This window comes from Microcaecilia unicolor, chromosome 4 (genome assembly GCF_901765095.1).
Source record: "Microcaecilia unicolor chromosome 4, aMicUni1.1, whole genome shotgun sequence".
In the NCBI taxonomy this organism is placed as follows: Eukaryota; Metazoa; Chordata; class Amphibia; order Gymnophiona; family Siphonopidae; genus Microcaecilia; species Microcaecilia unicolor.
In genome coordinates, this window is record NC_044034.1 from 52,719,272 (window position 1) to 52,746,977 (window position 27,706).

At 42.3% G+C, this 27,706-nt stretch overlaps 1 protein-coding gene across 3 annotated transcripts; it reads left to right on the top strand.

Moving 5' to 3' along the window:
• The first annotated feature begins 375 nt into the window (after positions 1 to 375).
• LOC115468489 (inhibitor of apoptosis protein-like) lies at positions 376 to 26,129 on the top strand. Of its 3 annotated transcripts, none has more exons than XM_030200243.1 (9): positions 376 to 537; positions 1,801 to 4,221; positions 4,366 to 4,465; positions 10,903 to 10,981; positions 14,726 to 14,771; positions 15,509 to 15,751; positions 19,665 to 19,919; positions 21,168 to 21,209; positions 25,690 to 26,129. In XM_030200243.1, the coding sequence occupies exons 2-9, from the start codon at positions 3,297 to 3,299 to the stop codon at positions 25,881 to 25,883; spliced, it is 1,884 nt and encodes a 627-aa protein (XP_030056103.1). In that variant the 5' UTR covers positions 376 to 537; positions 1,801 to 3,296; the 3' UTR covers positions 25,884 to 26,129. The 3 variants fall into 3 exon arrangements, with proteins under 3 accessions (XP_030056103.1, XP_030056104.1, XP_030056102.1); XM_030200244.1 differs by having other exon boundaries at positions 376 to 520; XM_030200242.1 differs by lacking the exon at positions 376 to 537 and adding an exon at positions 1,100 to 1,295.
• The last annotated feature ends 1,577 nt before the right edge of the window (positions 26,130 to 27,706 follow it).

A 27,706-nucleotide genomic window follows, 5' to 3' on the forward strand; every position in this document is an offset into this window, starting at 1 on the left:
AATCCCCTTCATATTTCTTTCAAACAAAGGTTCATTGACAATTAAACTGAATTCACGTAGTGAGGGCGTGCACCTCGGAGTCAGAGGGCGGGTATACTTAGGATGCTGCTCAGTCATTGCTCACTTCCTTGGGAACTTCCCCGCCCCGCACAAGGTGCTTTCCACAAATAAAATACCCGGGGGCTTTCCCACTGGCGGGGAACTGGAAAGTCCCTAAATTGAGTAAATACCAGGCAACTCCCGCAAACCAAACACCGCTGCATGTACTACCGTCCCCTCTCCTGATGCTCTAATTGCTGAGCTCAGCAACCCGCAAGCGATCGGAAGAAGCGAGGCCGAGGGCGGCACGAGTGTGACCTCCACGTCTCCTTGCCAGAACGAGGTTTGAAACGCGCGGCTCCAGTCCTCTCTCTCAGCACGCGAGGTTTGAAAAAAAAGACGTTGTTCCGCCCACGACGGAAGAGAGGGCCCGCCTCTTTGCGGTCAAGACAGTTGGCAGCCTTTCAATTGCTGAAGGACTGTGAGTAAATTATACGTGTAAGTGACTTGCTTTCTCGTTTGCCGAAGGTCTAAGGCATTAAATCTAACGTAACGAGGCAGATTGTTGTTCCCTCGGCCGTTGCTGTTGTGGTAAGGGGAGGTTTTTTTTTTTTGTAGTCGTTATAGACCCAGTTGAGAATGAGAGGGGAAGTCGGCGCCGAGGGCTCGCGGCCGGCAAAATAAAGGTAGACGTATGTTTTTAAGCCCGTACGTTTTAGATCCTAGTTTTTCCGGACCCGCGTCGTTTCTCCGAGGCTAGTAGAGAGTGTGCGTGCTGCGGATCCACGGCTGGAGACCTCTCTCCTGTTCGGAAGGAAACTGAAGAGAGTTGCTTTGTCACTCATCACACACAGAGGGTTGCCAGGTTTAAAAATTTTTCCCCCAGAACAGAATCCCCCACCCAAAACCAGCCCCAAACCGCACAAATTCAAACCCCGCCCCCGTCGTCATCAACCCCACCCCGATGTCTTTAGCCACGCCCCCGACGTCAACATAGTGTCGTGGTCGGAATTGCTTTGAGTTTTGCTCTGGTCTCCTCCCACGTTCCGCCCATTAGGCGGTGTCTGTTTGTTTCCCTGCACCATTCCAATCCCAGGCCATAGTAGGCCATCGAAGGGGCTGGAAAACCCCAGTTACACGTCGGTCCTCATCGTCGTATATAAAGATCCTGATCTGAGGCTTCGGTCTGGAAATTAACTTCTCTATTTGATTTTTCTCTCGGGATGGCTGAGTCAACTTGCTGTGCTTGATCCTTGGTGGGTGTTTTCCTTGAATATTTCTGGATGTGTGTGTTTCGGGGGGGGGGGGGGGGGGGGGAGAGAGAGATCCCGGTTCATTTGGCTGGATTCCGAGGACTCATCCTATATATTTATGCAATATTAAGATAGGTTAATTTTACTTTTGTGCACGGGGCTCGTATATATTGCATTTTATTTGTGATTTATTTATTAATGCTTTCCAAACGATGTTCACGGGAGACTCCACAGCTAAGAGGGGCTTTTAGGATATTCACCACAGATATGCATGAGAAAAACACTGCCTTTTGAAATATATGTAAACTTTTCTCATGCATGGTCCTTCTGCTATCCTGAAATCTAGATTGGCTATGGGGCCCTCCGGTCAGCTTTGAGAAGCCATGGTATGGTGTTTTCAATGAGCCTTCTGTTAATGTTAAAGGGTATATTTTTAATCTTTATTTTTGGTTTGCTGTGTGGCCTCTTTTTAAATGCTCTTTTCTCTCTCTCTCTCTATTTCTTACAGGGTTTTCCTGCAAAAAACAACCACAATGATTCTCTGTATAAGTATTTACCATTTCTTTTGTTGAGCCACAGATTTCAGTATGGAGGCTTAACTCCCCCAACAGGGATGTTAGTCTTTTCTCTGGGAGGTAGCTTTGTGCATCAAAATACAATTTTTATTGGTCAAGCTCGAGAACGAGCTAAATTTAAGAAAATGAAATATTCATAAAATGAAGAAAATGTGCTTGTTATGAGGGTTGAATGAAAAGTAATGCCTTCTCCATAATTCATCAACCAATGGCAACACTGATATGCTACATATGTTCATTTGTTTTTTTGAAATCTCTTCCTTCACCTCCATTGGTAAGAAGCGTCTGTGTGAGGAAGTTGTTTTGTTATTGCTTGTGAAATGGAGGCATGTGGAGAGCACTCAACGGTGCAATCTAAGCAATATGCTGTGATAGAATTTCTGACTGTTGAAGGGGTCCCTCCCATTGAAATTCACCGCCGCATGCAGATTGTTTATGGTGATGATTGTGTTGATGCAGGTACTGTGCATTGCTGTGCCAAAAAATGTAAAGATTTTGGACTAGGAAGGGCTGGTTTGTGCGATCAAAAACGAAGTGGACAAACTGTGACAGCGATGGATGAGTGTAGTGAAAAACAAGTATAGCATGCATAATCCAAGCATGATGAAAATTAGTCCTTAAATGTTACAAAATGGGCTACTTTTTAAATATTCTCTGTGAAGACAAAAGAACCAGGGGCTCCTTTTACAAAGCTGTGCTACCAATTAGCAGCATGCTGAATATGAAGAAGCCCGTGGGAAGAGAATGGGCTTCTTTGCATTTAGCGCACTGCCAGTTGGTAGTGCAGCTTTGTAAAAGGAGCCCCAGGTTAATTGACATAACATGACCATTCTGAGAAACAGTGCTGTTGGACTTGAGGATTAGTGTGCCATCCCTGAACTAGGTCATAAGGTAATGAAACATGACTTTTGTAATGGTCAAGTCCAAAAAAAAAATGTCCTTTACAGCTTATGGTGAAAATTCAGAGCAAAGTCTGATATGGTGAAACTTCTTTTTTTGGCAGTGCACATGTTTGTATTCAGTTATAACTTCGGATCTCCCTAAAAAGTGACCCACAGCTGAAGATCTTGCAGATTATCATCTTTAGGTAATTTGTCAAGAGAGTATTAAAATATAGGCAAGCCACTTTCTCATATTAAAGAATTCTCTGTACATCAGATTTCAGGAGCTTCCATATTCCATGGCACAGTGCTACTTTATCTTCTTAATCCAAAAATAACCAACCAACCTTATAATGCCAAGATATGGAAGCACGAGCAGATATGTTTGGTTCCCTGTCATGATGGGTGGGGGTGGGGGTGTGTGTGCAGCAGTGCAACACTTGCACTGCTGCACACACACAACCATCCTTCCACCCATCATGACAGGGAACCAAACATATCTGCTCGTGCTTCCATATCTTGGCATGATATGGTAGGAAGCTAATTGAATGCACAAAGCTACCTCCCAGAGAAAGACTGCTCCCTTTTTTGTACTTTTAATAATGAACCTCCTTGAAAAAAGCCAATTTTTGGCTAATTTGATGAACAATAATAATGCTTATGCACTGAAGTATGATTTCTCATGTGAACTGTATAGAATGTCTACATTCTCCAATTTCCCTACAAATGTGCCTGTGTCGGAAAGGAGTCTTGCTCAAGCCGGCTTTTATTATACTGGTGTGAATGACAAGGTAAAATGCTTCAGTTGTGGCTTGATGCTGGATAACTGGAAACCAGGAGACAATGCACTTGAAAAACATAAACAGCTGTATCCTAGTTGCAGATTTATTCAAAGCTTCAATTGTGTTAGTAACCTTGGATCCTCATCTCATTCAGCCTTTTCTCCTCCAGTGACAAATAGTATCTTACAGTCTTCACAATCTAGTAGCTTGGCCTCAAGTTTAGATGAGGTTGGGTATATGAACTGCATGTACTCCAGTTTTCCTGCTGACCCTGTAACTTATAGAGCAGTTGAAGATTTGTCTCATCTTAGACCCAATGTTTATAAACCTGAAATGAACACAGAAGACGCTAGATTACGTTCCTTTCAAGCCTGGCCCCTGACTTTTATACCTCCAGTGGAACTTGCAAAAGCCGGATTTTACTATCAGGGATCTGAAGACCAAGTTGCTTGTTTTATGTGTGGTGGACGACTGAATAATTGGGAACCTAAAGATAATGCAATGTTGGAGCATCGCAGACATTTTCCTGATTGTCCTTTTTTGGAAGCGCACACTTTGGAACCCTCCAGGTTTAACGTCTCAAACATTGGCATGCAGACCTATGGTGCTCGAGTTAAAACATTCATAAATTGGTCACCCAGAATCCCAGTGCGACCAGAACAACTTGCGAATGCTGGTTTTTATTATGTTGGTAAGAATCTTTACCTTTGTAAAACAGTAGTCTTTCCCTCCCCCCCCCCCCCCCCCCCCCCCACCCATCCAAAACTCGACATAGTTGAGGGTTTTGAAGATCCATAATTCTTTTAACATATACATATATATTTTTTGATTTAAGGTGGTAATGATGATGTAAAATGTTTCTGCTGTGATGGTGGATTGAGATGTTGGGAATCTGGAGATGATCCATGGACTGAGCATGCCAAGTGGTTTCCAAGGTATACTAAAACCAGTTTGCTTTTTATCTGTCTTCCCCATCCTGCATCTTTTCCACCCTTGCCTCTGACAATTCTAATTGAATTTTTTACTTATACGTATACCACTCATTTCAGTGCTGACTTTGGTGTTAAATATTTGGGGACATGATGTACCACTTATAAGCATGTTATTGGGAAAGGTTTGCCCCTTTGCAGATGATACCAAAATCTGAAACAGAGTGGATAGGTGTGGATAATATGAGGTAGGTATAGTGAATCTTGAGGAATTGTCTAGAATTTGGCTGCTATGAATTAATAGTAAATGCAGGGTGATGCATTTGTTTTGCAAAAACCCAAGGGAGCAGTACAGTACAGGGGTTGAAGTACATCTGTGCACAAAAGAGTGGGAGCTGGGATGCTTGTATATTATTTTAAAGTGTCCAAACGTAGCAGAAGAAACAGTAGAAGCCAAGCGTAGAGAGAGAAATGACCAGTTGGTAAAAAATGGTAATCTCTGTATGTCTGGTGAGAGAGATAATCTAGAGTACTGTGTACAGTTCAGGAGACCACACAGTACTCCGGATTATCTATGGATATAAACCAGATAGTTGATCCAGAGGGCAACCACTGAAATGGTCTGTGTCATAAAGCAGACGGGGCCAGACCTAAAGATCTTAATGTGTATATTTTGAAAGAAAGGGGGAAAGTATGAGAGATTTAAATACCTCCAGGGTATTTATGCACAGGAGGTGGGCCTCTTTCAAGCAGAATTAAACTCTAGAATGAGGGTAAAAGGGGAAAGATTCAGGGGTAATCTAAGAAACTGTTTCTTTACAGAAAGGGGGGGGGGGTGCAACAGCTCCCAAGGAATGTGTTGATGAGGACAGTATTTGAAGAAGGCATGTGACCAGCACAGAGGATCCCTCTGAGGAAGAAGACAGGAATTGTAGATTCTTTAGTTAGTGAAGATGGGTAGACTTGGATATGCCTTATGGTCTTTATCTGCCATCAGTTTGAGTTTCTTTTTTAATGTGATCTGTTGTAATTTACTTAAAAGAAAAAAATGGACCAGATCAGTGCCAGTGACGGCCTCCACTCTTTAATCCAGCTGCAGTGAGGGTAAAGAGTACAAGAAGATTCTAGTTTGTTGACTCAAGCTTCCAGATTGTCCTGCTTTCATGACCTGGCGGAATATCACTGTAATGGTGTTTGCCTTTCTCTTATTGGTTCTCTTTCTTGGACTAGATCAGGCATTCCATTGGCAGCTAGAAGGAAGCAGCTGTTGGACAGGGGTGTTGCCAATGGTGTTAAACCTGCCCTTTTTTTTTACCACACTGTTCAACCTTAGTCTTTTAGAGGAAGTTAAACTGCCCACACTGTACTGTCACTGAACTGACAGATTAGTGGTGCAATTAGTGTTCACCCAGTTGATAGATCAGGAAATTTGTCTGCAGTACTTTTTACTAGAGCTATACTGACTAGCATATTTTACTATTCGGCTGTGTACGAATAATGGGCATTTCCTTCCTTTGTCTCGCCTTCTAACCTGGTCCTAGATCAGAGCACACCTGAACACACTCTTGTTCTGCATCACTGAGAGCAGAGAGCACCTGCTGCTCTGGTAGTGATGGTGCCAAGTAGAGAATGGCACGGAGACAAAGTTTGTCTCCATCCCTGCCCCGTCCCCGTGGGCTCTGTCCTTATCTGCAGAAGCGAACACATGATTTTATATTTAAATCTTTTTATTAAAGTATAAAAAGGAACAATATGCTGTGCAACTGTTGTGTATAAATTACAAATAGAGAACAATAATAACAATGAGCAGCTATAATAACCCTCCTTCCAACCCCAACAATAGGTGATTTCTAGTACATCAAGGAATCTTAATTTACACTGTTTAATGTCCAGAGGTATAAAATACAACCCATTCTATATGCCCTAGAGGGGAAAAATATGCCCTATAAAGCACTGGTTTGGTTTTTTAATGTGTGGATAAATAAGAAATCAACAATCTCAGGATTCAGTCTAGTTCTCCTGTCTTCCACAGTCCTTTCTGGAATGGTAGTTGTCTTCTTAGAAGATGTGCTGGTAGCAGGATGTACAGGATCTCCCATGGCAGTTTTGCTAGTTGTGGCCAGTATGTTCGCTTGTTTTTCCAAAAAATCAAAATATCTTTGTAGGCATCACTTAAACATAAATAACAGTCCAGTTCATTAACAGGCTTCAAAGTAGGAAATGACACGGGGACAAAGGTTGTCCCCTGCCCCCATCCCCGCGGTTCCTAGTTCCTGTCATTCTCTAGTTCCAAGCTCATGATTAGTGTTAACTGACCTGCTGTTGTGGAGTTGCAGGCATTTGGTTGGGTTCACTTTTGGCGCACTTTTGGTTGAAACCTAGGCTCTAGAGCAGAGGTGGGCAGCCTTGGTCCTCAAGGGCTGCAACCTGGTCAGGTTTTCAGGATTTCCTTAATATGTGAGATCTACTTGCATGCACTGCCTCCATTGTATGCAGATATATCTCATGCATATTCATTGTGGGAATCCTGAAAGCCCGACTGGGTTGTGGCTCTAGAGGAGCATATGGGTCAAACAGTGCAAAAGAAGAAAAAAGGGGGTAGGTTTGAATCTGTTCTATGGACAGGATGAACATGGAGGGCTATAAAAACTTGCTCTGATGGACTCATTTGGCCCACAGGGTGTAATTTGGGGACTCCTGGGCTAGCCTGTTGGTGATCGTCTTCTGCAAACTTTAACTCAGATAACTTTTTTATATACCAAATCCCCAGATCTCCCCCCCCCCCCCCCCACACACACAAAAAAAGCAAAAATCCAGTAGTATTAAAATAATGTTATTTTCACATAGATCTGGAACTACTTGGGTGTTATACTATTGGAAAGTTTTCTGGTGGGTCATAGCATTGCTTTTTGGGAGATTTTGGTACAGAGAGACTGTTCATGCATGTGCATGTATTTCAGTACATTTGATTTCTGCTGAAGGCTGCATGTGCTAATGAAAAAGTTTCAGAAAATGGGCTTCACACATTTGCCTGCTGAGGATAATGACCAAAAAAGTGAACAGACATATTACCTATCATTCTATCTTCTGGGCTTATCTCTCTGGAATCCCAGTCTAATTTGGCCCATATTAAAGCATACTATCTTTCCTGGTGCCCCCCAGACAGACATTATCAACCCTTTTTCTATAATCCTTTCTATCTTCTGTGTCCTGGACTCACTGCTGGAATTATTTGATCAATGTTTGATTTAATTTTGTTATTTAAAGTCATTGTTGAGGTTAGGTGTTTTTAAAAAATTTTGCTTTTATGTATTATTTTTAATTTAATTTCCCATTTTTATTGTACATAGTACTGCGATTGCCTTGTTACAGTGCACTCAGGGGTCCTTTTACTAAGTTGCGGTAAAAGGAGCCCTGCACTAGCTTCACCGCGTGTTTTGTTTGACGCTCGTTGAAGCCCCCTTTTACTGCAGCGGGTAGAAGGCTTATCTTTTTTTTTTTTTCTGAGGAAAAGAAATGGCCATCTGATAAGTGAAATACTTACCGTGTGCCATTTCAGGGGGAGCCCTTACCGCCACCCAGTGAAATGGTGGTAAGGGCTGCTGCGCAAACCTGTCAGTAACCGCTTCCCTATTACCGCTGTTTTCCGGAAATGGTGGGAACTACTGCCAGGCTCCTTCGGTAGCCCGACAGTAGTTCCAGAGTGGCACCTTGTTAGCCTGTGGTGGGCTTTCCGCCGCTTAGTAAAAGGGCCTCTCAGTACTGTGGATGAACAGGCTAGAATTTCTTTAAAGAAGTATGTTTTAAATTCCCCATATTTTGCCCCACTTCCAAAACTTATCCCCAACAACATGGTCCAGATTATCTCCTCTCCCACAGATACAATAAATGGCAAGTGTGCACACGCAGGCACTAATTTTGCCCATACTTCAATCCCACATGCTTAGAGGGGCTCTTGAGATGTGCTCAGGACTTGGGAGGTTAAGATTGCTAACTGCCTTCTGTTGTGCTGAAATCGGTAGAATTTTATATTAAGGCCCAGAAGGTAGAATGTCTTTTCATTTTTCTCAGCTTAAAACCTCTCTGTGTAGTCCTTTATTCCCTTCCCCCTGTTCTGTGAGTTAGCCTACCCTGCCTGCTTCCACTGTAACTAGCAGCAGGAACTGTAGGTAGGATCTAGCCATTGGGAAGACAATGGAGGACTGGAAGGCAGCTGTAGTCACAGGAAGGGAAGAGGGAACCTGGAGAAAGGTTGTGCTATAGAAGTGAATTTTTATCAGGTGCAAGGTGGAGGATAAATGAACTCCCTTTCAAAATGCCACAAAACATTTCTGTGGTAGAAGCAGCTCCAACAGTTGCAGTATATATAAACTGATTCACAGTAACATTGTAATTAAGGATTGTACCTTTTTCAAACTGCCTTTCCCTCATCTTTTCTTCTGATCAGGCATACACGCATCCCCCAATGTACAAACCCATACAGTGGGGGAAATAAGTATTTGATCCCTTGCTGATTTTGTAAGTTTGCCCACTGACAAAGACATGAGCAGCCCATAATTGAAGGGTAGGTTATTGGTAACAGTGAGAGATAGCACATCACAAATTAAATCCGGAAAATCACATTGTGGAAAGTATATGAATTTATTTGCATTCTGCAGAGGGAAATAAGTATTTAATCCCTCTGGCAAACAAGACCTAATACTTGGTGGCAAAACCCTTGTTGGCAAGCACAGCGGTCAGACGTCTTCTGTAGTTGATGATGAGGTTTGCACACGTCAGGAGGAATTTTGGTCCACTCCTCTTTGCAGATCATCTCTAAATCATTAAGAGTTCTGGGCTGTCGCTTGGCAACTCGCACCTTCAGCTCCCTCCATAAGTTTTCAATGGGATTAAGGTCTGGTGACTGGCTAGGCCACTCCATGACCCTAATGTGCTTCTTCCTGAGCCACTCCTTTGTTGCCTTGGCTGTATGTTTTGGGTCATTGTCGTGCTGGAAGACCCAGCCACGACCCATTTTTAAGGCCCTGGCGGAGGGAAGGAGGTTGTCACTCAGAATTGTACGGTACATGGCCCCATCCATTCTCCCATTGATGCGGTGAAGTAGTCCTGTGCCCTTAGCAGAGAAACACCCCCAAAACATAACATTTCCACCTCCATGCTTGACAGTGGGGACGGTGTTCTTTGGGTCATAGGCAGCATTTCTCTTCCTCCAAACACGGCGAGTTGAGTTCATGCCAAAGAGCTCAATTTTTGTCTCATCTGACCACAGCACCTTCTCCCAATCACTCTCGGCATCATCCAGGTGTTCACTGGCAAACTTCAGACGGGCCGTCACATGTGCATTCCGGAGCAGGGGGACCTTGCGGGCACTGCAGGATTGCAATCCGTTATGTCGTAATGTGTTACCAATGGTTTTCGTGGTGACAGTGGTCCCAGCTGCCTTGAGATCATTGACAAGTTCCCCCCTTGTAGTTGTAGGCTGATTTCTAACCTTCCTCATGATCAAGGATACCCCACGAGGTGAGATTTTGCGTGGAGCCCCAGATCTGTGTCAATTGACAGTCATTTTGTACTTCTTCCATTTTCTTACTATGGCACCAACAGTTGTCTCCTTCTCGCCCAGCGTCTTACTGATGGTTTTGTAGCCCATTCCAGCCTTGTGCAGGTGTATGATCTTGTCCCTGACATCCTTAGACAGCTCCTTGCTCTTGGCCATTTTGTAGAGGTTAGAGTCTGACTGATTCACTGAGTCTGTGGACAGGTGTCTTTCATACAGGTGACCATTGCCGACAGCTGTCTGTCATGCAGGTAACGAGTTGATTTGGAGCATCTACCTGGTCTGTAGGGGCCAGATCTCTTACTGGTTGGTGGGGGATCAAATACTTATTTCCCTCTGCAGAATGCAAATAAATTCATATACTTTCCACAATGTGATTTTCCGGATTTAATTTGTGATGTGCTATCTCTCACTGTTACCAATAACCTACCCTTCAATTATGGGCTGCTCATGTCTTTGTCAGTGGGCAAACTTACAAAATCAGCAAGGGATCAAATACTTATTTCCCCCACTGTATGTACAAGCACACACAAACATGCCCCCCCCCCCCCTAAACATGAGCACACTCATGCACATACACCCCAAATGCATTTACATTCAGAGGGGCGGGAAAGAATTCCAGAAGCCATGGTCTGTATGCTTTCCCCATATGTTTTAAAATCAAGCATAGCAGGAAGGCCCATTGACCAAGTGACTATTTAACATTTCATGACTACTACTAGTAATAGTAGTTGGACACAATTGCCCTCCAGATAATCCCCAGATACCCAGGGAGTATGGAGAGATGCTATCTCAGTGCTTACAGTACAATATGTGTGAGGTAATATTTATTTATGTGTTTTGTATGTTCAAGGATATTTAAATTTGTTTTAAATTCACTTTATAGGTGTGAATATTTACTGCAAATAAAAGGACAGGGGTTTGTCAGGCAGATTCAAGCAAGATTTCCTCATCTTCTTGGGCAGGTAAGGATGATATATATGGCAGGATTTAGTAAACGGTCCTGAAAGTTAAGACGCCGGAAAGATCAATGTTAAACCCATATTCTATAAAGAGCGACATACACAAAGTGCCCTTTATAAAATAGCACTTAGTGGCAATTCTCGCCATCTTCAGGTACCAGCTTTTATGCCTGCAAATGCTGGTGCTTAATTTTCAGGAGGTGAGCGCGCAAATAACAGTATTCTGTATCGTGCTTAACTTCTAGAAATGCCCCCTGACCTTCCCATTACTGCACCCCTTTTGTGATCCATGCTAGAAGTTATTGAATAATGATTAGGGCAGATGAGCAATGCAAATTGGGACCAATTAACTTAACTAATTTGCATGTGCAGAAATGCCACCGTCCTATCTCATGAAATCACCTTTTGAGCCAATGTGTGTGGAGTGGAGGAGTGGCCTAGTGGTTAGAGCACCAGTCTTGCAATCCAGAAGTGGCCGGTTCATATCCCACTGCTCCTCCTTGTGATCTTGGGCAAGTCACTTAACCCTCCATTGCCTCAGGCACAAACTTAGATTGTGAGTTCTCCTGGGACAGAGAAATATCCAGAGTACCTGATTGTAACTCACCTTGAGCTACTACTGAAAAAGGCAAAATCTAAATAAATTAATTAAAAATGAAGGTTGCTTCATTTGAGTGTGTATCCTGGAAAGTGCTTTTTCTAGCAGCAGTTATTTTGGCTAGAAGAATAAGTGACCTTCAAGCCTTCGTGATCTGAGCCAGTTCTTCACATTTCTTCCCAAAGGTAGTCTTTCTCCTTTTCATGTAAATGAGGAACTGGTGTTTCCTAAAACCTCATACCAATCCATGTGAGAGTCTCTCCAAACTCTAGACACCAAAAGAGCTCTCGTTTACAAACTTAAGAACTGAAACAATCAAAATCTGTGCAGCTCTTTGTTTCCTTGGTAATTCCAGCTCTGCTGGGGTCAATAGCCAAGCAAACTTTTGCAAATTGGCTAACCTTTTACTGTCCAGTTCTGTATTGGACAAGCTGCTACTCCTCCAACGAGTAGGTGAAGTTGAAGCCATTACCGCTACTGAGGCTTTCCTGACTTCTGCTTCACTGGCTACCATATACGAAGCAGTGACTTGGGTCCTTGCTTCAGACTTTCACGTTACACTGTTGCTTGGACCAACTCTGTCGGAGACGATGCATTCAGTTGAGCTGTATTGGCTCATGAACATAATTTGTATTTTATATTAGCAGTTCTCATATCTGTCTTTGGCTGGGCTGTTCCTGGTCAGTGGGAATATTTATTGATAAATGAGCAGCCCTGAGCTTGGGAGTCACACTTGTTTGCCTGAATCAGTCCTGCTTGTTCATAGATAAAGCATTGCTACTCGCTTCTAATAGGTGTTTTCCATAGACAGCATGATCAATCAAGCATTCATTCTTGAGCTGTGGAACTAACTGGGGAGACTTCTGCATGCAAGAAGGGCTGTGCACCTTCAGAATTTCTACTAGTTTTGCACTTTGATCAGGCACATAGATGGAAGAGCTCTCACAATCTTGCTATCTAAAGTAAAACATCTGTTAAGAGATGAGAACCAACTACTATAGGACTTGTAGCTACTTTTTTCTTTTTTATAAAGACACTAGTAAAGAAGGCCCATTTCTGAGACCAATGAAACGGGCGCTAGCAAGGGTTTCATCGTAGTGTGTATGTTTGAGAGAGTGTATGTGAGAGAGAGAGAGAGAGAGACAGAATGAATGAGCCCTCTGTTTTTGTTCTTTACAGCAGTCCCTATTACAAAGGGCAGGGAGCTGCAGCAGGTTTCATGACAAGCAGTTGTTTCTCTCTGCTGAAATCTGATCTCATCACAAAGGATCTTGACGATTGCCAGTGGAAGAGGAAGTGGAAATATCCTTGAATGAAAGACCTGTAAAAGCAGGAAAAAAAAGTGGGTGGAATAGAAACCACCCAACCAGCCAGTTGCTGCAAATTGTAAAATAAAACGCATCTTAAAGTTAAAAGATTAGTTGTGACCAGGAAAAGGTCAGGCACAGGTAGCCCTCTCTTCCTACCTGCTCTGGTTTTATTTTGGTCTTGTTTTTGTGGTGCTACAACCTGCAGAACAGACCATGTCAGTACTCACTGCTACCCCTGCATCCGCCAAACGTCAACAGGCAGGAAAGGAAGCAAAAGGGGAGTTGAGCACTGCATCTAAGCGAGAGCGGCCCTGACACGGTCAAAAGAGTGTGCATGTCCTTATTCCACTGGACAGGCCCTTCTCCCCTCTGCCTCTTTCCACTTTCATGCCCCTTAGAGGTGAACCTCTGCTGTTAGGTTTTACTTTGCTGTCACCGAGTTCTCAGAGGAAATGGAGAAGGGGGAAGTGAGGCTTAGGTTTTACTTTGCTGTCACCGAGTTCTCAGAGGAAACGGAGAAGGGGGAAGTGAGGCAGAAAGAGTGAGATTTGTTTTCTGGTTAACGGAGGTGCATTGCTAACAGCAGGTCCGGTTTCAGATGGGATACAGGCCAGCCCAGTGCAGGAGACAGCCTGATTAGCACTGAGGGGAGGAGGGAGGAAGAACTGAGCCTACTAGGCAGCTCCCTGCCGTAGGGAGGGAGGAAAAGCAGAGACTGCAAGGCACAGGAAGGGTTAACCCCCGTGGTGTATGTAGGAGGGTGTGCGGTCTCGCGCACCTGGGAAGGAGGAGGAGGAGGCAAAGGCATTCCAGGGATTGCCGTCTGAGGTGCGGGAATTGTGTCCCTCCCTTTCAGAGAATGTGCGGCAGGGGCCCCCCCTCCGTCTCCCGCCCTCCTTCGCATTGTGGTTTACGTCACTTTTTGGTGGGCGATGCGATTTGTTGAGTCTATTTGCTCCGCCCTCAACGTCATCACATTTGACGAGAGGGCAAGGCAAACACTCATGGGCAAATTGTGGTTTCACCACCGTGCAGTTAGAACATTGGGACTTGTGGAGGCTTCATTAGAATGTTGGAGGTGCATTTTATGTAGAGATTAATGTAAATGGATCATATGAAAGCAAATTATAAACAGTTCCTTTTTAAAGACTTTGTTTTACAGTAGAATACTTGCAAGCAAAGCATTGAGCAGGGCCAGCGTAGTAGGCAGTGTTGCTCTGGACCATGCAAATTTCTGTTCCCTTATGGACAGACATTTAATAGACTGGTTTGCTGCAAGGGTTTTCACAGAAGACCGACCATGATGCTTTGGAGGAGTCAGTTATGTTTTTGTACAATGCTGCCACCATTTAGAGATGTTCGCCAATATCCACCCTTGTCATTGCCCTTCTTCAGTCCCGGTTCTCTTTGAAAACATCACCATGCAGCTCAATTTTTCCAAGAGAGATTCTGCAGTGAGCTGCTTGTACTCATGTTGTAGGAGCAGCAACAACTTGGATAAAGCTTGGCCAACTGAGGGCAGATTGGAGGGGAAAACATACTGGGCAAGAGGAAAGGTTGGCCAACAGGGGAGGAGAAAAAGCTTGGAGAGTCAGTTATCCTACATCTACCTTAAGTTTCCCACTACTCAAAAGTGGGTATGTCTTAGATTTTGGAGAAAGTATTCTTCCATCTTGTGCATGGGTGGGAGGTCTGTGTTTTTTCCCTTTCCTTTTAGGAACATGTTGGGAGATAAGTTGGAGGTTCTCTAGTGATCATGATAGCGTACAATGTTATATTTGGCTGTGTTCAGTGACTAACAATTTACATCCTTTTTTTTTTTTTTCCCCCCATAACCAGTTACTGTCAACTTCAGAATTGCCTACAGATGAGGTATCCAGTCCAAGTAAGTATGCTATATTTATACAGAAGTTTCCATTTCAAAACATTCTCTTGAAATTCTTATGTATACAGAATTTTGCTTTAAATCTAATATGTTTGAGTTTCTCCTTAATGAACACACCCAGTAATTTGTAAAGCTACAAAATTAGAAATATTAAAACAAATACTCTACTATAAAATGGAATACAGCGTTTCTCCTAGTAATAAGGGTAGGGGAGTTCCTTCATGATATGATTTTCAAATTAAACAACTATGTTTTAGTTGGCTACCAAATGAGGTGAAGGACTGTTCTGTGGGAGGTGGGACAGATGGAGAATTCTTGCAGTTACACTACAGAACTGTGGATGCCATAGACTAACTTCCCTTTGCACCAGGCCTTCTGACATGAGTATCGGGCCAATTTTCTTGTATTTGCATTAGATACATGTTGTATGTGCTTTGAGGCACATGCACTAAGCATTTTTCCATTGAAACAAATAGGAAAAATGCCTTAATATATCTAGCTCTGTGACATGCTGTTCTTTGTTACAATAACATTTATTACCAGCTTTTCAGCTGTCATAAACTCAAAACATTATCCAATCTACATTATTTTTATCCTGCTGAAGAGTTGGAAAAGTTTTCAAATTTTGCAGTTTTTAGATCACAACAAGGTTGACCTGATGCTTTGGATGCCAATTTAAAGCTTTCATAATGCCATTATTTCCTGTAATTAAAAAAAAAAAAAATCTGTTTGACTAGCTGTTCAGGTTGAAGCTGGGGAAACCCATTCAGAAGATGCAGTAATGATGAACAACCAGATGGTGAAAGCTGCTCTGGACATGGGCTTCCATAGAAGTCTGGTGAAGCAAACTGTGCAGGGTAAAATCCTCAAAAGTGGCGAAAACTATAGCAGCATCAATGAGTTAGTGTCAGATCTGCTCACAGCACAAGATGAGAAAATGGAAGAAGAAAAGGAGAGACAAGCTGAAGATATGCAATCAGGTATTGAACATTAGGTGCTTGTTTGGGTTTGGATGGCTCTTCTCTATAAGGGGTTTTTTTAGTTTTCTGTACTGAGGTTTTCCTCATCTATAGGCCAGTTTTTCTATAATGGATGTTTTGCACATATGCCAGTGTAAACATAAAATTTCACAAAATTATCAAAAATGTGTGTACTTGTTTGTAACTCCGATGTAGGTGTATCTGTGGGTGGGTTGTGGGCAGAATATGAGCCAAGTTAAGAACATAAAAATAGCTGTACTGGATCAGACCAACGATCCATCTAGCCCAGTATCCTGCTTCCAACAGTGGCCAATCCAGGTCACAAGTACCTGTCAGAAAACTAATTAGTAGCAATGTTCCATGCTACCAACCCCAGGACAAGCAGTGGCTTCCCCCATGTCCATCTCAATAAGAGGACTTTTTCTCCAGGAACTTGTCCAAACCTTTTTTTTTTTTTAAACCCACATACCGCTGTCACCTCATCCTCTGGCAACGAGTTCCACAGCTTAACTATTCTTTGAGTGAAAACATATTTCCTCCTATTTATTTTAAAAAGTATTTCCCTGCATTTCATTGAGTGTCCCCTTACTTTTTGAAAGAGCGAAAAATCGATTCACGTCTACCCGTTCTACACCACTCAGAATTTATAGACCTCAATCATATCTCCCTCAGCCACCTCTTTTCCAAGCTGAAGAGCCCTAACCTCTTTAGCCTTCCCTCATATGGGAGGAGTTCCATCCCCTTTTGATTTTTTTATACAGTCTTTATAAAATACTTGGTGTGGTGTACACATGTACATGTATTTACACAAGCTTTCAAGCTGGTGAAAATATGCACTGCCTCGTAGCTGTAATTTCTGCAGCTGTTATCGGACAGTTTTACAAAGGCGCACCTATTGTGTTTTTTAAAGAGAGGTTTAAAATAGATGCCTACTCTACCTCCCAACCTAGGCAACATGATATAAAATTTACTGTTTGTGTAGTTTATCTGGCTTTCTGGACCAGTAGTTTAACAACATAATTTACTGAACAAGTTCTTTTTTTTTTTTTTTTCTCCACATTTTTGTTGTAGCCACTGGTAAGTTTGTTTATAATTCGCTGGCAGGCCTTTAATACCTGGGACAAAATTTGCCCTAGTGCATTATGGGACAGTTTTTCTGTAAGTAACTCTGGGATGATTGGCTGAAGAAGTCTTGTAAAGTCTGAAAAGCCGCACTACAACATCAAATTTATTTTTTAAAATTATTGGCCTTTTAAAAGGTACCACTGTCTTCAAAAACTGTGGCTGGCCTATGCTAAACCCATTGAAATTGTGTGGTTGGAGAGCTTGCACCCTAGTTCCGATTCCTGTACTGTTGCTTCTGCACACAAATTGTTGGGCTATTTAATTTTGGATAGTGAGATGAGTCTGTGCAAAGTCACCAACTTCCCCCCCCCCCCCCCCAGTTAATTTATTAGAAGGTATTCACACATGTGAAATGTGATGCATCATAATTCAGTGTAACTTGTTGAATATTTCTCTTGTTGTGTGTTTCTAACTTAACACCTTAATTAAGTCCATGATATCTAGTAAGGTTTGTCCTTAGGGTCCTTGGATGGTCTTACCAAGCACTGCTCAGGCCCTACATGTGCCGCTATACTGGCAATGCTCCTCTAGCAAGAATGAGAATTCTGGCTAATTCCGAGCAAGGTTGCTGTGAAACTGATGCTGCAGAGCCTTTTCTAAGCCAAGTTACTGACTTCTAGACCAGAAACATTTCTGGATCTTAGTCTTACAATTCAAGTTCAATTTATTTGATATATGGCAAACTTTTCAAGAGAGAAACCTAAGCAGTTTACAATATAGAAAATAATTAGGGGTGGCAAAAGGGGGTAACACAAAATAACATGACTCAAAAGAGAAGCGGAGCAAAGGAAGATTTATATTTGTTCAGGAAAAGGGAAAAATAAGGGATGGAAAGAACAAAAGGAAGCTTGGTGCTGTCTATTACATAGCAGGGCAGGAGCACGGAATGAAGGCCCCAAGTCGGGTATATACAGGAGAAAAGGCCAGGGTGAAATAAGCCTTCAGCTGGGACTTAAAATTCTGAACGGATTGCTCAAGATGGAGATAGTGGGGAAGGGTGTTCACAGCGTGAGAGAAACCACACTAAGGGCTCTGTTTACTAAGCAGTGTTATAGGCACGTTAACCATGTACGTGCATACAATAATCCCTATAGGCACCTACGTGGTTAGCACGCGTACACTAAGTGTAGACGTGCTAAAAACACTAACACACCTTAGTAAACAGGGCCCTAAAGCTCCTGTTGACGTTTAGAAATACTTGACGGAAGGAGGGGACCACAAGAAGACCCTGAATAACCGCCCAAAGTGATCTTGTGGGAGCATAAGGAATCAAAAGGTCAGCTAAAAATGAGGGCAGACCGGAAGACTGAATCTGATGGGACAGGACATTGAGCTTGAAAAGAATCATGTATGCAACAGGGAGCATATGTTCAGCAATAAACAGTGAAACATAATGGGCCCGATTCTATATAAGGTGCCTAAAAAATCTGCATATTAAACGTGTCCACTTAAGCATGTTCTATAAGCGGTGCCTAGATTAGGCGCAGTATATAGAATGTACTTAGTTGATATCACAGTGCCTAAAACTACGCGCCTCCATTTACACCAATGAAAATGTGGCGTAAATCCCTGCACGTAGATTATTCGCACCGAGCTGTATTCTGTATATGTGTAAGTTTTTGGAACGCCCACGAAATGCCCATTGCCATGCTCCTTCTGAACTGTGTGCATTAAAATGTAGGCGCAGTTCATTACAGAATGCACTTAGCGAGGTATGCACAAATTCTAATTATTGCCAATTAGTGCTTATTGCTTGTTAAGTGCTGTTATCAATGCCAATTAGTTTAAGCCAATTGAGTTACGTGCATCGTTATAGAATACGCCTAATTTCAGTTTGGATCTCTAGGCATGCTATATACAATCTGGGGGAATACTTCCCATAAGAATAGAGTCTGACTGAAACCAGGATGATTGTTTTGACTGAAACTGAGTCTACAGCTGAACTGACCATTCGTTTTTGGCCAAAAATGAAACTAGCCCCACCCAAGCTCCTGAACAGCGCCCCTTCCTGGACCCACCTGTTGGTGGCAGTCCCCCCTCCCGGCCTACCATGTCATTGGTAGTTGGTGGGGAGAGGAGCAATTCCCAGTTGCTCTTGCCTATGTTGGATCCTGCATCAAGATGGCTTCCAGGACTTCCCATGACAGTCTTGTGATACAGGAGCAAGTGGGGATTGCTTCTGCCCCACTAGCCACTGACGACATGGTAAGCCTGGGAAGTGGGCTGCTGCTGCTGAAGGATGGGTTTAGGAGGGAGCTCTTTCTGGTTGGGGGGGGGGGGGGGACTGCACAGTACAGGGTTTTTTTTGTTTGTTTCAGCTGAAAATACACAGGCATTTTTGGCCAAAACAAACAAGGCTGAACACACATTTTAGCGTCTTAACCTGTATAAGGATACCAGAAATTGTAAGACTAATATTACAATTAAGCAGGTACTCCAAGCTGGTTTAAACTAGAGGTTAAAGCAAATACGTTTTTTTTTTTTTTTTGGGGGGGGGGGGGGGAACAAATTTAAAAAAAAATGAATCATAGGGCATGTAAACTCCTTAAACATGCATAATTACAGGCAAAATAACATACTGCCACAGTCAGATTTGCATCAGATACATTTTATATAGTAAAATTGTCTCACATAGTAGGCTTCCAGTGCTAACATCTGTTTAACTTCTCTTTTACATAGTTTACTGTGGTTTGTATTACTTTGCTGAGCACTTTGGAACAGGGAAGAAGTGGGTAGATTTAGACTTGTGCTAGTCTTGAGTGTAACTGAGCTTTCTTTTAAATTTAAGAGGACCTGTCTCTGCTCCGGAAGAATCGAATGGCTGTAGTCCAGTGTTTGACAAATGTGCTTCCCATCCTGGATAGCTTGCTGTCGGATAAGGTGATCAGTGAGCTCGAATATGGTGTCATTAAACAGAAGACCCAAGCTGTCTTGCAAGCACGAGAACTGATTGACATGATTCTTGTCAAAGGAAATAAAACAGCAGAGGTTTTCCGAAACAGTCTGAAAGAACATGATCCTACACTATTCAAAGCTTGCTTTGGTGAGTTTATCACAATGAATTTTCTAAAATCTTGATACTTTTGTTTGCTTGTGACACCTGCTCAGCTCTTTGCCACCCGTCCCTGGGAGACGCCAAGAAAGAGAATATAACACACAGACAACTGATTGTTAATTGGCAAAAGCTTTGGGAAGAGGCTCTCGGTATTTTCCCAGTTAGAGACGTTCACCCGAGCTCTTCAGCCCTCTGCCTCACCTTTTTTCCTTTCATTTGCATACTGTGACATTTGTTCCACATACATTTGCAGTTCAGCTATTCTTGTGAGGCAAGCAAGCAGAAAGAGGAAACATACTGATTAGTTATACATTATTGCATTAGTTCAATGCTAAGCAAAAATTATATTAAGACTTCAACTTTGTCCCCTGCAGGATGGGCCTTTCACATGTATCACGTACACAAGTCACAAGCTGCTTAGGCAATTCCTTTCTATTTTCTGCTTACATTCTTAACCCTTGATACTCCTCTCTGGATAGGGGGAACCTATTCTCATAAATGTTCTCAGGGTCTTCACTTTGATCTATCCTAGATAGTAATTACTACACCAGGTTTAATAGTGACTTGCCATATGACAGTGCATTTTTTTCTTTTTCTTTTTTAATCTAGGTTGTTCGCAATCTAATAGCCAGTATAAAATTAAAGAATAATAGCGTTTTCCTTTTCCACTTATCTTAATATGTATGGTGAAAATCGTATCCTAGTATGTCAGTGTTGAAGAAAGTTTTGGCTGCTTGTTTCCAGTAGCTGTTTCTCTGATTCATTCTTATGCGAAATGATAAAGGCAACCAATTAGTGGTTGAATAAAATAGTGCCTGCACTAGGGCCTTTAGTACAAACGATTTTAATTTAAATGACTTAAGAAGTCTCTTTGCTTTCTTATGCCTCAGAGCACCAACTCTGGTAGTCTTCAGTGTGGTGAATTGATATGGGGTATAAATATTTATGTAATGAGAGCCCTCCTAACTTGGGCTTATATTTTGTTTAGTTCAGTTTCATATAATTTAGTAAATACAGAATTCATGATGGTACCATGCTACATAAACATAACTTAAACCGCATAAGGGCTAAGCAAAGACTTGCAGCTAGATGTGTTTTGCCTGTATTTTCTGGAAGAAGTGGAATCTAGCAGGTCAAGCTGTAATACATGACCTGTCAACAAATTCTGAACTAATGCCATATTTCAGCTTTGAGTGAGCCTGTATTTAATTTTGCTTTTATCTGCTTCTGTTACAGTGGACAAAACACTAAAGTACACCCCATCAGAAGATTTCTCAGGTAAGCATTTGTATGAATACCTATCTTTATTTGTACCTTGTCAACAATTTTACCTTTTTCTAAATAAGTGGCTCTCAACCAGTGTGTTATGAGGCTGGTGTGTCACAAAAAATTTAGACAAAGGGCAGGCCCATGGTTACCCAGACTGGGGGAAAGTGCAGAGCAAGAAGGCAAAGGAAGGGAGGAGTCGTCTAATGGTTAGTGTAGTGGTCTGAGAACTAGGCTCGATTCCCACTGCAGCTCCTTGTGACATTGGGCAAGTCACTTAATCCTCTATTATCCCAGGAATAAAAAGACCATGGGGGACAGAGAAAGTATCTGCATATATGTAAACCGCTTTGGTTGTACCTCAGAAAGGTGCTATATCAAATCCATGCCCCTTACTTAAAATCACCAAAACGTCTTGTTTCTACTTTCTCCCAACCCTCACATGATCACTACTGCTGCTGCTAGCCTGAGCTGGAAATGTTGCAGGTCTTCTCCTTTTTCATTCAGTGCATTCAGCATTGCAGTTGGCACTGCAGATGAATCACTGCTGCCACATTTTCCAGTGGCTGTAAAAGAGGAGATGGCCAGAGGAAATCCTCCTTCTTTCTCCTTCTGCTAGTTCTCATCATTGGGAGGAGAGGATGTGTTTTGAAAAGGGTGCTGGTAGGGGAAGAAGGCTTGAAAGGAGATAAGCCTGGTAGAGAGGCTTACATTCTTTACCCTTGCAGATGCCCCCTAAAATGGCTTTCATGATTGAGAGTAGGTGGGGACTAGGAGTTGGGTAGTAAATTTAAAACAAATCTGAAAACATTCTTCACTCAGCATGTAATTAAACTCTGGAATTCGTTGCCAGAGAATGTAGTAAAAGCAGTTAGCTTAGCAGGGTTTAAAAAAAGGTTTGGATGGCTTCCTAAAGGAAAAGTTCATAGACTGTTGTTAAAATGGACTTGGGGAAAATCCACTCCTTATTTCTAGAGCAAGCAACATAAAATGTACTTTTTTGGGATCTTGCCAGGTACTTGTGACCTGGATTGGCCACTGTTGGAAACAGAATGCTAGGCTTGGTGGACCTTCGGTCTGTCCCAGTATGGCAATACTTGTGTATGTGGTGGCAGTGAGGGTAAGGAAAACTGGGAGTATGTGTAGGGCTGTGTTAAATGGGCTGGAGCATTTGAGATGGGTATAGAAAGGTAATGTATAGAAATGGTGTGAAACTGATGTGAATGTGCTGGTTAACAGCTGAGAGATGGAAGAAAGGGACAAGTCCTAAAGGGGTGAGAGAAGGTGGAAATGGAGGAGGTGAAAGAGGGTATGGAAAACTGAGTAGAGGTAACAGACAGAAAAGAGGTGGAGGCCAGGGAGGGGATGAGAGGCAGAGAAGATAGAGGAGGCCTGGGAAGGAGCCTGGGAAATGAGGTTCCAGGGACAGAACAGAAATAGGATAAAATGGGTTGATTTACAGATGAATGAGAGTAGAAGATGGAAAGCCAGAAGGTAAGAGGTGAAAAGAGCTTGAAGATTGGAGGGTAGAGCATGTGAGGGGGGAAGAATGGGGTTAAAACTGATTATGGGTAGAGGTACAAAACCAAGAAATAAGAGAAGAAAGGTGGAAAACATCAGTGTCAGAGAGAGATGTAGCAAAGGAAGCGAGAAGACGGAAGAAACGGAGAATGGAAAAGAGAGAATCAACAAAATGAGCATGAAAAGAGGTTGAGATGACCCCGAGTAGAACAAGAAATTGCCCGTAGAACAATGATTAAAAATTAGGAATCTTGTAATATATTTAGATTTTTGCATAGTACAAGACACCAGAAATTTTATATATGTTTAGTGTGAATTTGCTTACCGTTTAACTCTATATTGAAAACTTTGTGCAACAGTTTCAGAATGAAACTAATGATTAAAGTTTGTGCGTGTTATTCAGCTGCAGATTAACTGTGTTCATGCTCTCAAGAGCCTTATCTGTGTCACAGCAGTACAGTGGCTGAGAACCACTGCTCTAAATGTTATGGTTTATGTTGTTCAATTTTATAATTCCATCATAACGGGCTGTTTTTGTGACTCAGTGGAACTGCCATTAATTTTTGAGTCTGTTAACAGTATCACAACATCGGGGGACATAAGAACATAAGTGTTGCCGTATTGGGACAGACCAAAAGTCCATTAAGCCTAGTATCCCGTTTCCAACAGTGGCCAATCCCAGTCACAAATACCTGGCAAAAACAGCAGTATCTCCTGGTTGGTTTCTGGGTTCATCCCAGGTTCTGGAGGATGCTGCGGTGTGTGGCCCTTGTTTAAGTTAAGCACAATGTTAGAGGGAGATACAGTGGGGGAAATAAGTATTTGATCCCTTGCTGATTTTGTAAGTTTGCCCACTGACAAAGACATGAGCAGCCCATAATTGAAGGGTAGGTTATTGGTAACAGTGAGAGATAGCACATCACAAATTAAATCCGGAAAATCACATTGTGGAAAGTATATGAATTTATTTGCATTCTGCAGAGGGAAATAAGTATTTAATCCCTCTGGCAAACAAGACCTAATACTTGGTGGCAAAACCCTTGTTGGCAAGCACAGCGGTCAGACGTCTTCTGTAGTTGATGATGAGGTTTGCACACATGTCAGGAGGAATTTTGGTCCACTCCTCTTTGCAGATCATCTCTAAATCATTAAGAGTTCTGGGCTGTCGCTTGGCAACTCGCAGCTTCAGCTCCCTCCATAAGTTTTCAATGGGATTAAGGTCTGGTGACTGGCTAGGCCACTCCATGACCCTAATGTGCTTCTTCCTGAGCCACTCCTTTGTTGCCTTGGCTGTATGTTTTGGGTCATTGTCATGCTGGAAGACCCAGCCACGACCCATTTTTAAGGCCCTGGCGGAGGGAAGGAGGTTGTCACTCAGAATTGTACGGTACATGGCCCCATCCATTCTCCCATTGATGCGGTGAAGTAGTCCTGTGCCCTTAGCAGAGAAACACCCCCAAAACATAACATTTCCACCTCCATGCTTGACAGTGGGGACGGTGTTCTTTGGGTCATAGGCAGCATTTCTCTTCCTCCAAACACGGCGAGTTGAGTTCATGCCAAAGAGCTCAATTTTTGTCTCATCTGACCACAGCACCTTCTCCCAATCACTCTCGGCATCATCCAGGTGTTCACTGGCAAACTTCAGACGGGCCGTCACATGTGCCTTCCGGAGCAGGGGGACCTTGCGGGCACTGCAGGATTGCAATCCGTTATGTCGTAATGTGTTACCAATGGTTTTCGTGGTGACAGTGGTCCCAGCTGCCTTGAGATCATTGACAAGTTCCCCCCTTGTAGTTGTAGGCTGATTTCTAACCTTCCTCATGATCAAGGATACCCCACGAGGTGAGATTTTGCGTGGAGCCCCAGATCTTTGTCGATTGACAGTCATTTTGTACTTCTTCCATTTTCTTACTATGGCACCAACAGTTGTCTCCTTCTCGCCCAGCGTCTTACTGATGGTTTTGTAGCCCATTCCAGCCTTGTGCAGGTGTATGATCTTGTCCCTGACATCCTTAGACAGCTCCTTGCTCTTGGCCATTTTGTAGAGGTTAGAGTCTGACTGATTCACTGAGTCTGTGGACAGGTGTCTTTCATACAGGTGACCATTGCCGACAGCTGTCTGTCATGCAGGTAACGAGTTGATTTGGAGCATCTACCTGGTCTGTAGGGGCCAGATCTCTTACTGGTTGGTGGGGGATCAAATACTTATTTCCCTCTGCAGAATGCAAATAAATTCATATACTTTCCACAATGTGATTTTCCGGATTTAATTTGTGATGTGCTATCTCTCACTGTTACCAATAACCTACCCTTCAATTATGGGCTGCTCATGTCTTTGTCAGTGGGCAAACTTACAAAATCAGCAAGGGATCAAATACTTATTTCCCCCACTGTATAAAAATATAGGAAAAATTGCAGGATAGTTGTAAATCAAAGCTCATGGCACCATAGTTCATTGCTTTTCAACCCAACGTCCTTTAGTCATTTGCTTTCATAATGAATATACATGAGAGAGATGTACAAATACTGCCTTTTATGCATATTCATTGTGGGTATGGCTAGCTGCATTGGGCTGCAAGAAGGCAAAAGGTAACCTACATGGAATAACCCTGCTTAAAACTAAACAGCAGTGGACAAGCTGAGGGCCAATGTGGAAGAAAGATGGCTAAAGTTCAGGGAATTGACATGAAGGGTACGTAGCTGGTGCTGGGTTGAGCTTTGGAAATTATGTGCTTATTTAAAGTGGAACAATCACCACAGGGTAGACTGCACCAGTTTTCTGGTTTCAGTGACTGATGGCAAAAGAGAACCCAAGGACTGGGATGAAAACCCTCCCATGGGCCAGCACTGATTTGAGCTGTAAATTGGGGGGAGCAGGAAGAAATTACTGAGCTGAAAAAAATAAAATAAAATGAATTAAAAAAATTTAGTAGTTTGCATTGAATTCTGATTTTAATTTTATTTTTAGGTTTATCAACAGAAGAACAATTAAGGAGATTACAGGAGGAGAGAACCTGTAAAGTTTGTATGGATAAAGAAGTTTCAATTGTATTTATACCGTGTGGACATTTAGTAGTGTGCAAGGAATGTGCACCTTCCCTTAGAAAGTGCCCGATATGTAGAGGCACAATCAAAGGCACAGTCCTAACATACCTCTCATGAACAGATTGCACCCTTAAGGTCTGGGTTCTGTAAGCTCACACAATGTGAAGGCCTCAAAAAGAAACATTTATGACTGAAGAACCACAAACTTCACCAACTCCCATCTTGATTCATCATTTGAAGATCAAGGCAGTGTTTATCATAAATATTTGTTTTGTTGTTTTCCCTTTCTCTAACTTCCTTTCTAAGGAATCATCTGGTTTATTTTTTTTTCCACTGTCTAATAAAAGTGTTTATTTTTCACCACTTTGTAATTTGCTATTTTTTGTAATTTGGAAAACATTTTAGATTTTTTTTTGCCATAATGCACTATGGGGTAAGAAAGTTATTTCGCATTGAATGGGCTATGTAGGCACTGCCACGCAGCTTAGTAAACGGGGGATAAGTTTGCTAATGCAGTAGCCCACTTTACACCACAGCCTGGTCAAATATTCAGAACTGATGCTGAATACTACAGGACTGGTTCAACGATCACACTTTTTCTTCTCTGTGCTGCAAACATTCATATGGTCCAATTCATTCCAGTAGTTTCATTTTATCATTCACTCTGCCACATATTTCAAGGTATGTCACAAAACAGATGTCTTTTTATTCAAAATAAACCCTTTATTTAAGGCTTAAGGCACAGTACATTATATCACCAGAGAGAAAATAACATACATCATATGTTCCACAGCTTCAGCTGGAATGACTTACAAAATGGAAAAAATATTCACAGAGCTCCAGGAAGCCATAATTATCTATCTTGAACTTTAATGAATAAATTAGCTTCTGTGGTGTTAGTCTCTTGTAGTGAGGTGGGGACTCCCAAAAGCAGACTACCAAAGACTTTATCCCTCCCTCCCTCCCTCCCCAGTGTTGCATAAAATGAATATTTTGGTACACAAACTGTTCATGCAAAATTTCAATCATACATTCTGTTAAAACGTCTAAATGTTTCCCTGTATACTGATCAATATGTTTTTCAATTGTTCTCTTTAGAAAACAAAATGTAGTTTATTAACTACTTGTGGATTATGCCATCACCAGCTGAAAAAATAGTATAATGGAACAAGGTAGTGAAATGGGAGGGACTTCTGCTATAATCGCCATACCCTTCCTGCCACTGCTCTCGTGTACCATGAAATCCTCCATCTCCTGTCTTTTTCCAATCATAACTACAGGATAAGCACCCTTGGTGTTGACTTTTTTTTTAAAGGGCATTTCCTCCCCTCCCCTCCCCCACCACAAAAGACCCAAGGTCTGCCACTTGAACACGTACTCTGCTGTAGTCTATGCAAGGAATTAGTGCATGTGACTAGCAACAAATCAGAATCATCTGGCAGGCAATGTAAAAGCAAGACTCCTTCCTATCAGTGCAAATCATTCCTTTTATTTATCTGTGGAACAGTAGGGTGGGGTCAACATATCTGAACAACTGGACAGCAAGAATGAGAAGCTTTTATCATTCCTTGTAGCTATTCTTCAACAAATCACCTGATTTGCCAATATGTGAACATTTTAAAGACTGATTTAACATAGTAAGGAGCCCTTTTACTAAGCTGCAGTAAAAAGTGGCCTGCGCTATTTTTGGCATGTGAAATTGGCGCATGCTGGGCCATTCCATTGTCTTACCGTGGCAGGAAAAAGGTATTTTAAAACAGGGCAGTAAATGACCATGTCCTAATATTAAAATTAGTACATGGCTATTTACTGCCTGAGCCCTTACCGCCACCTATTTAGAAGGCGTTAAGGGCTCACATGATACTCGTGGTAATCAGGCAGGACCCAGCAATGTGGCTGTGTTGCTGGGAACACCCCCTACGGTAGAAAATCATTTTCTA

Bases quoted from the DNA above. Each gene is read 5' to 3' on its own strand.
- LOC115468489 (XM_030200243.1), top strand. From the start codon at position 3,297: ATGCACAAAGCTACCTCCCAGAGAAAGACTGCTCCCTTTTTTGTACTT. The intron at 14,772-15,508 runs GTAAGTATGCTA...CTGTTTGACTAG, and splicing joins AGATGAGGTATCCAGTCCAA to CTGTTCAGGTTGAAGCTGGG. The intron at 21,210-25,689 runs GTAAGCATTTGT...TTTTATTTTTAG, and splicing joins CCCATCAGAAGATTTCTCAG to GTTTATCAACAGAAGAACAA.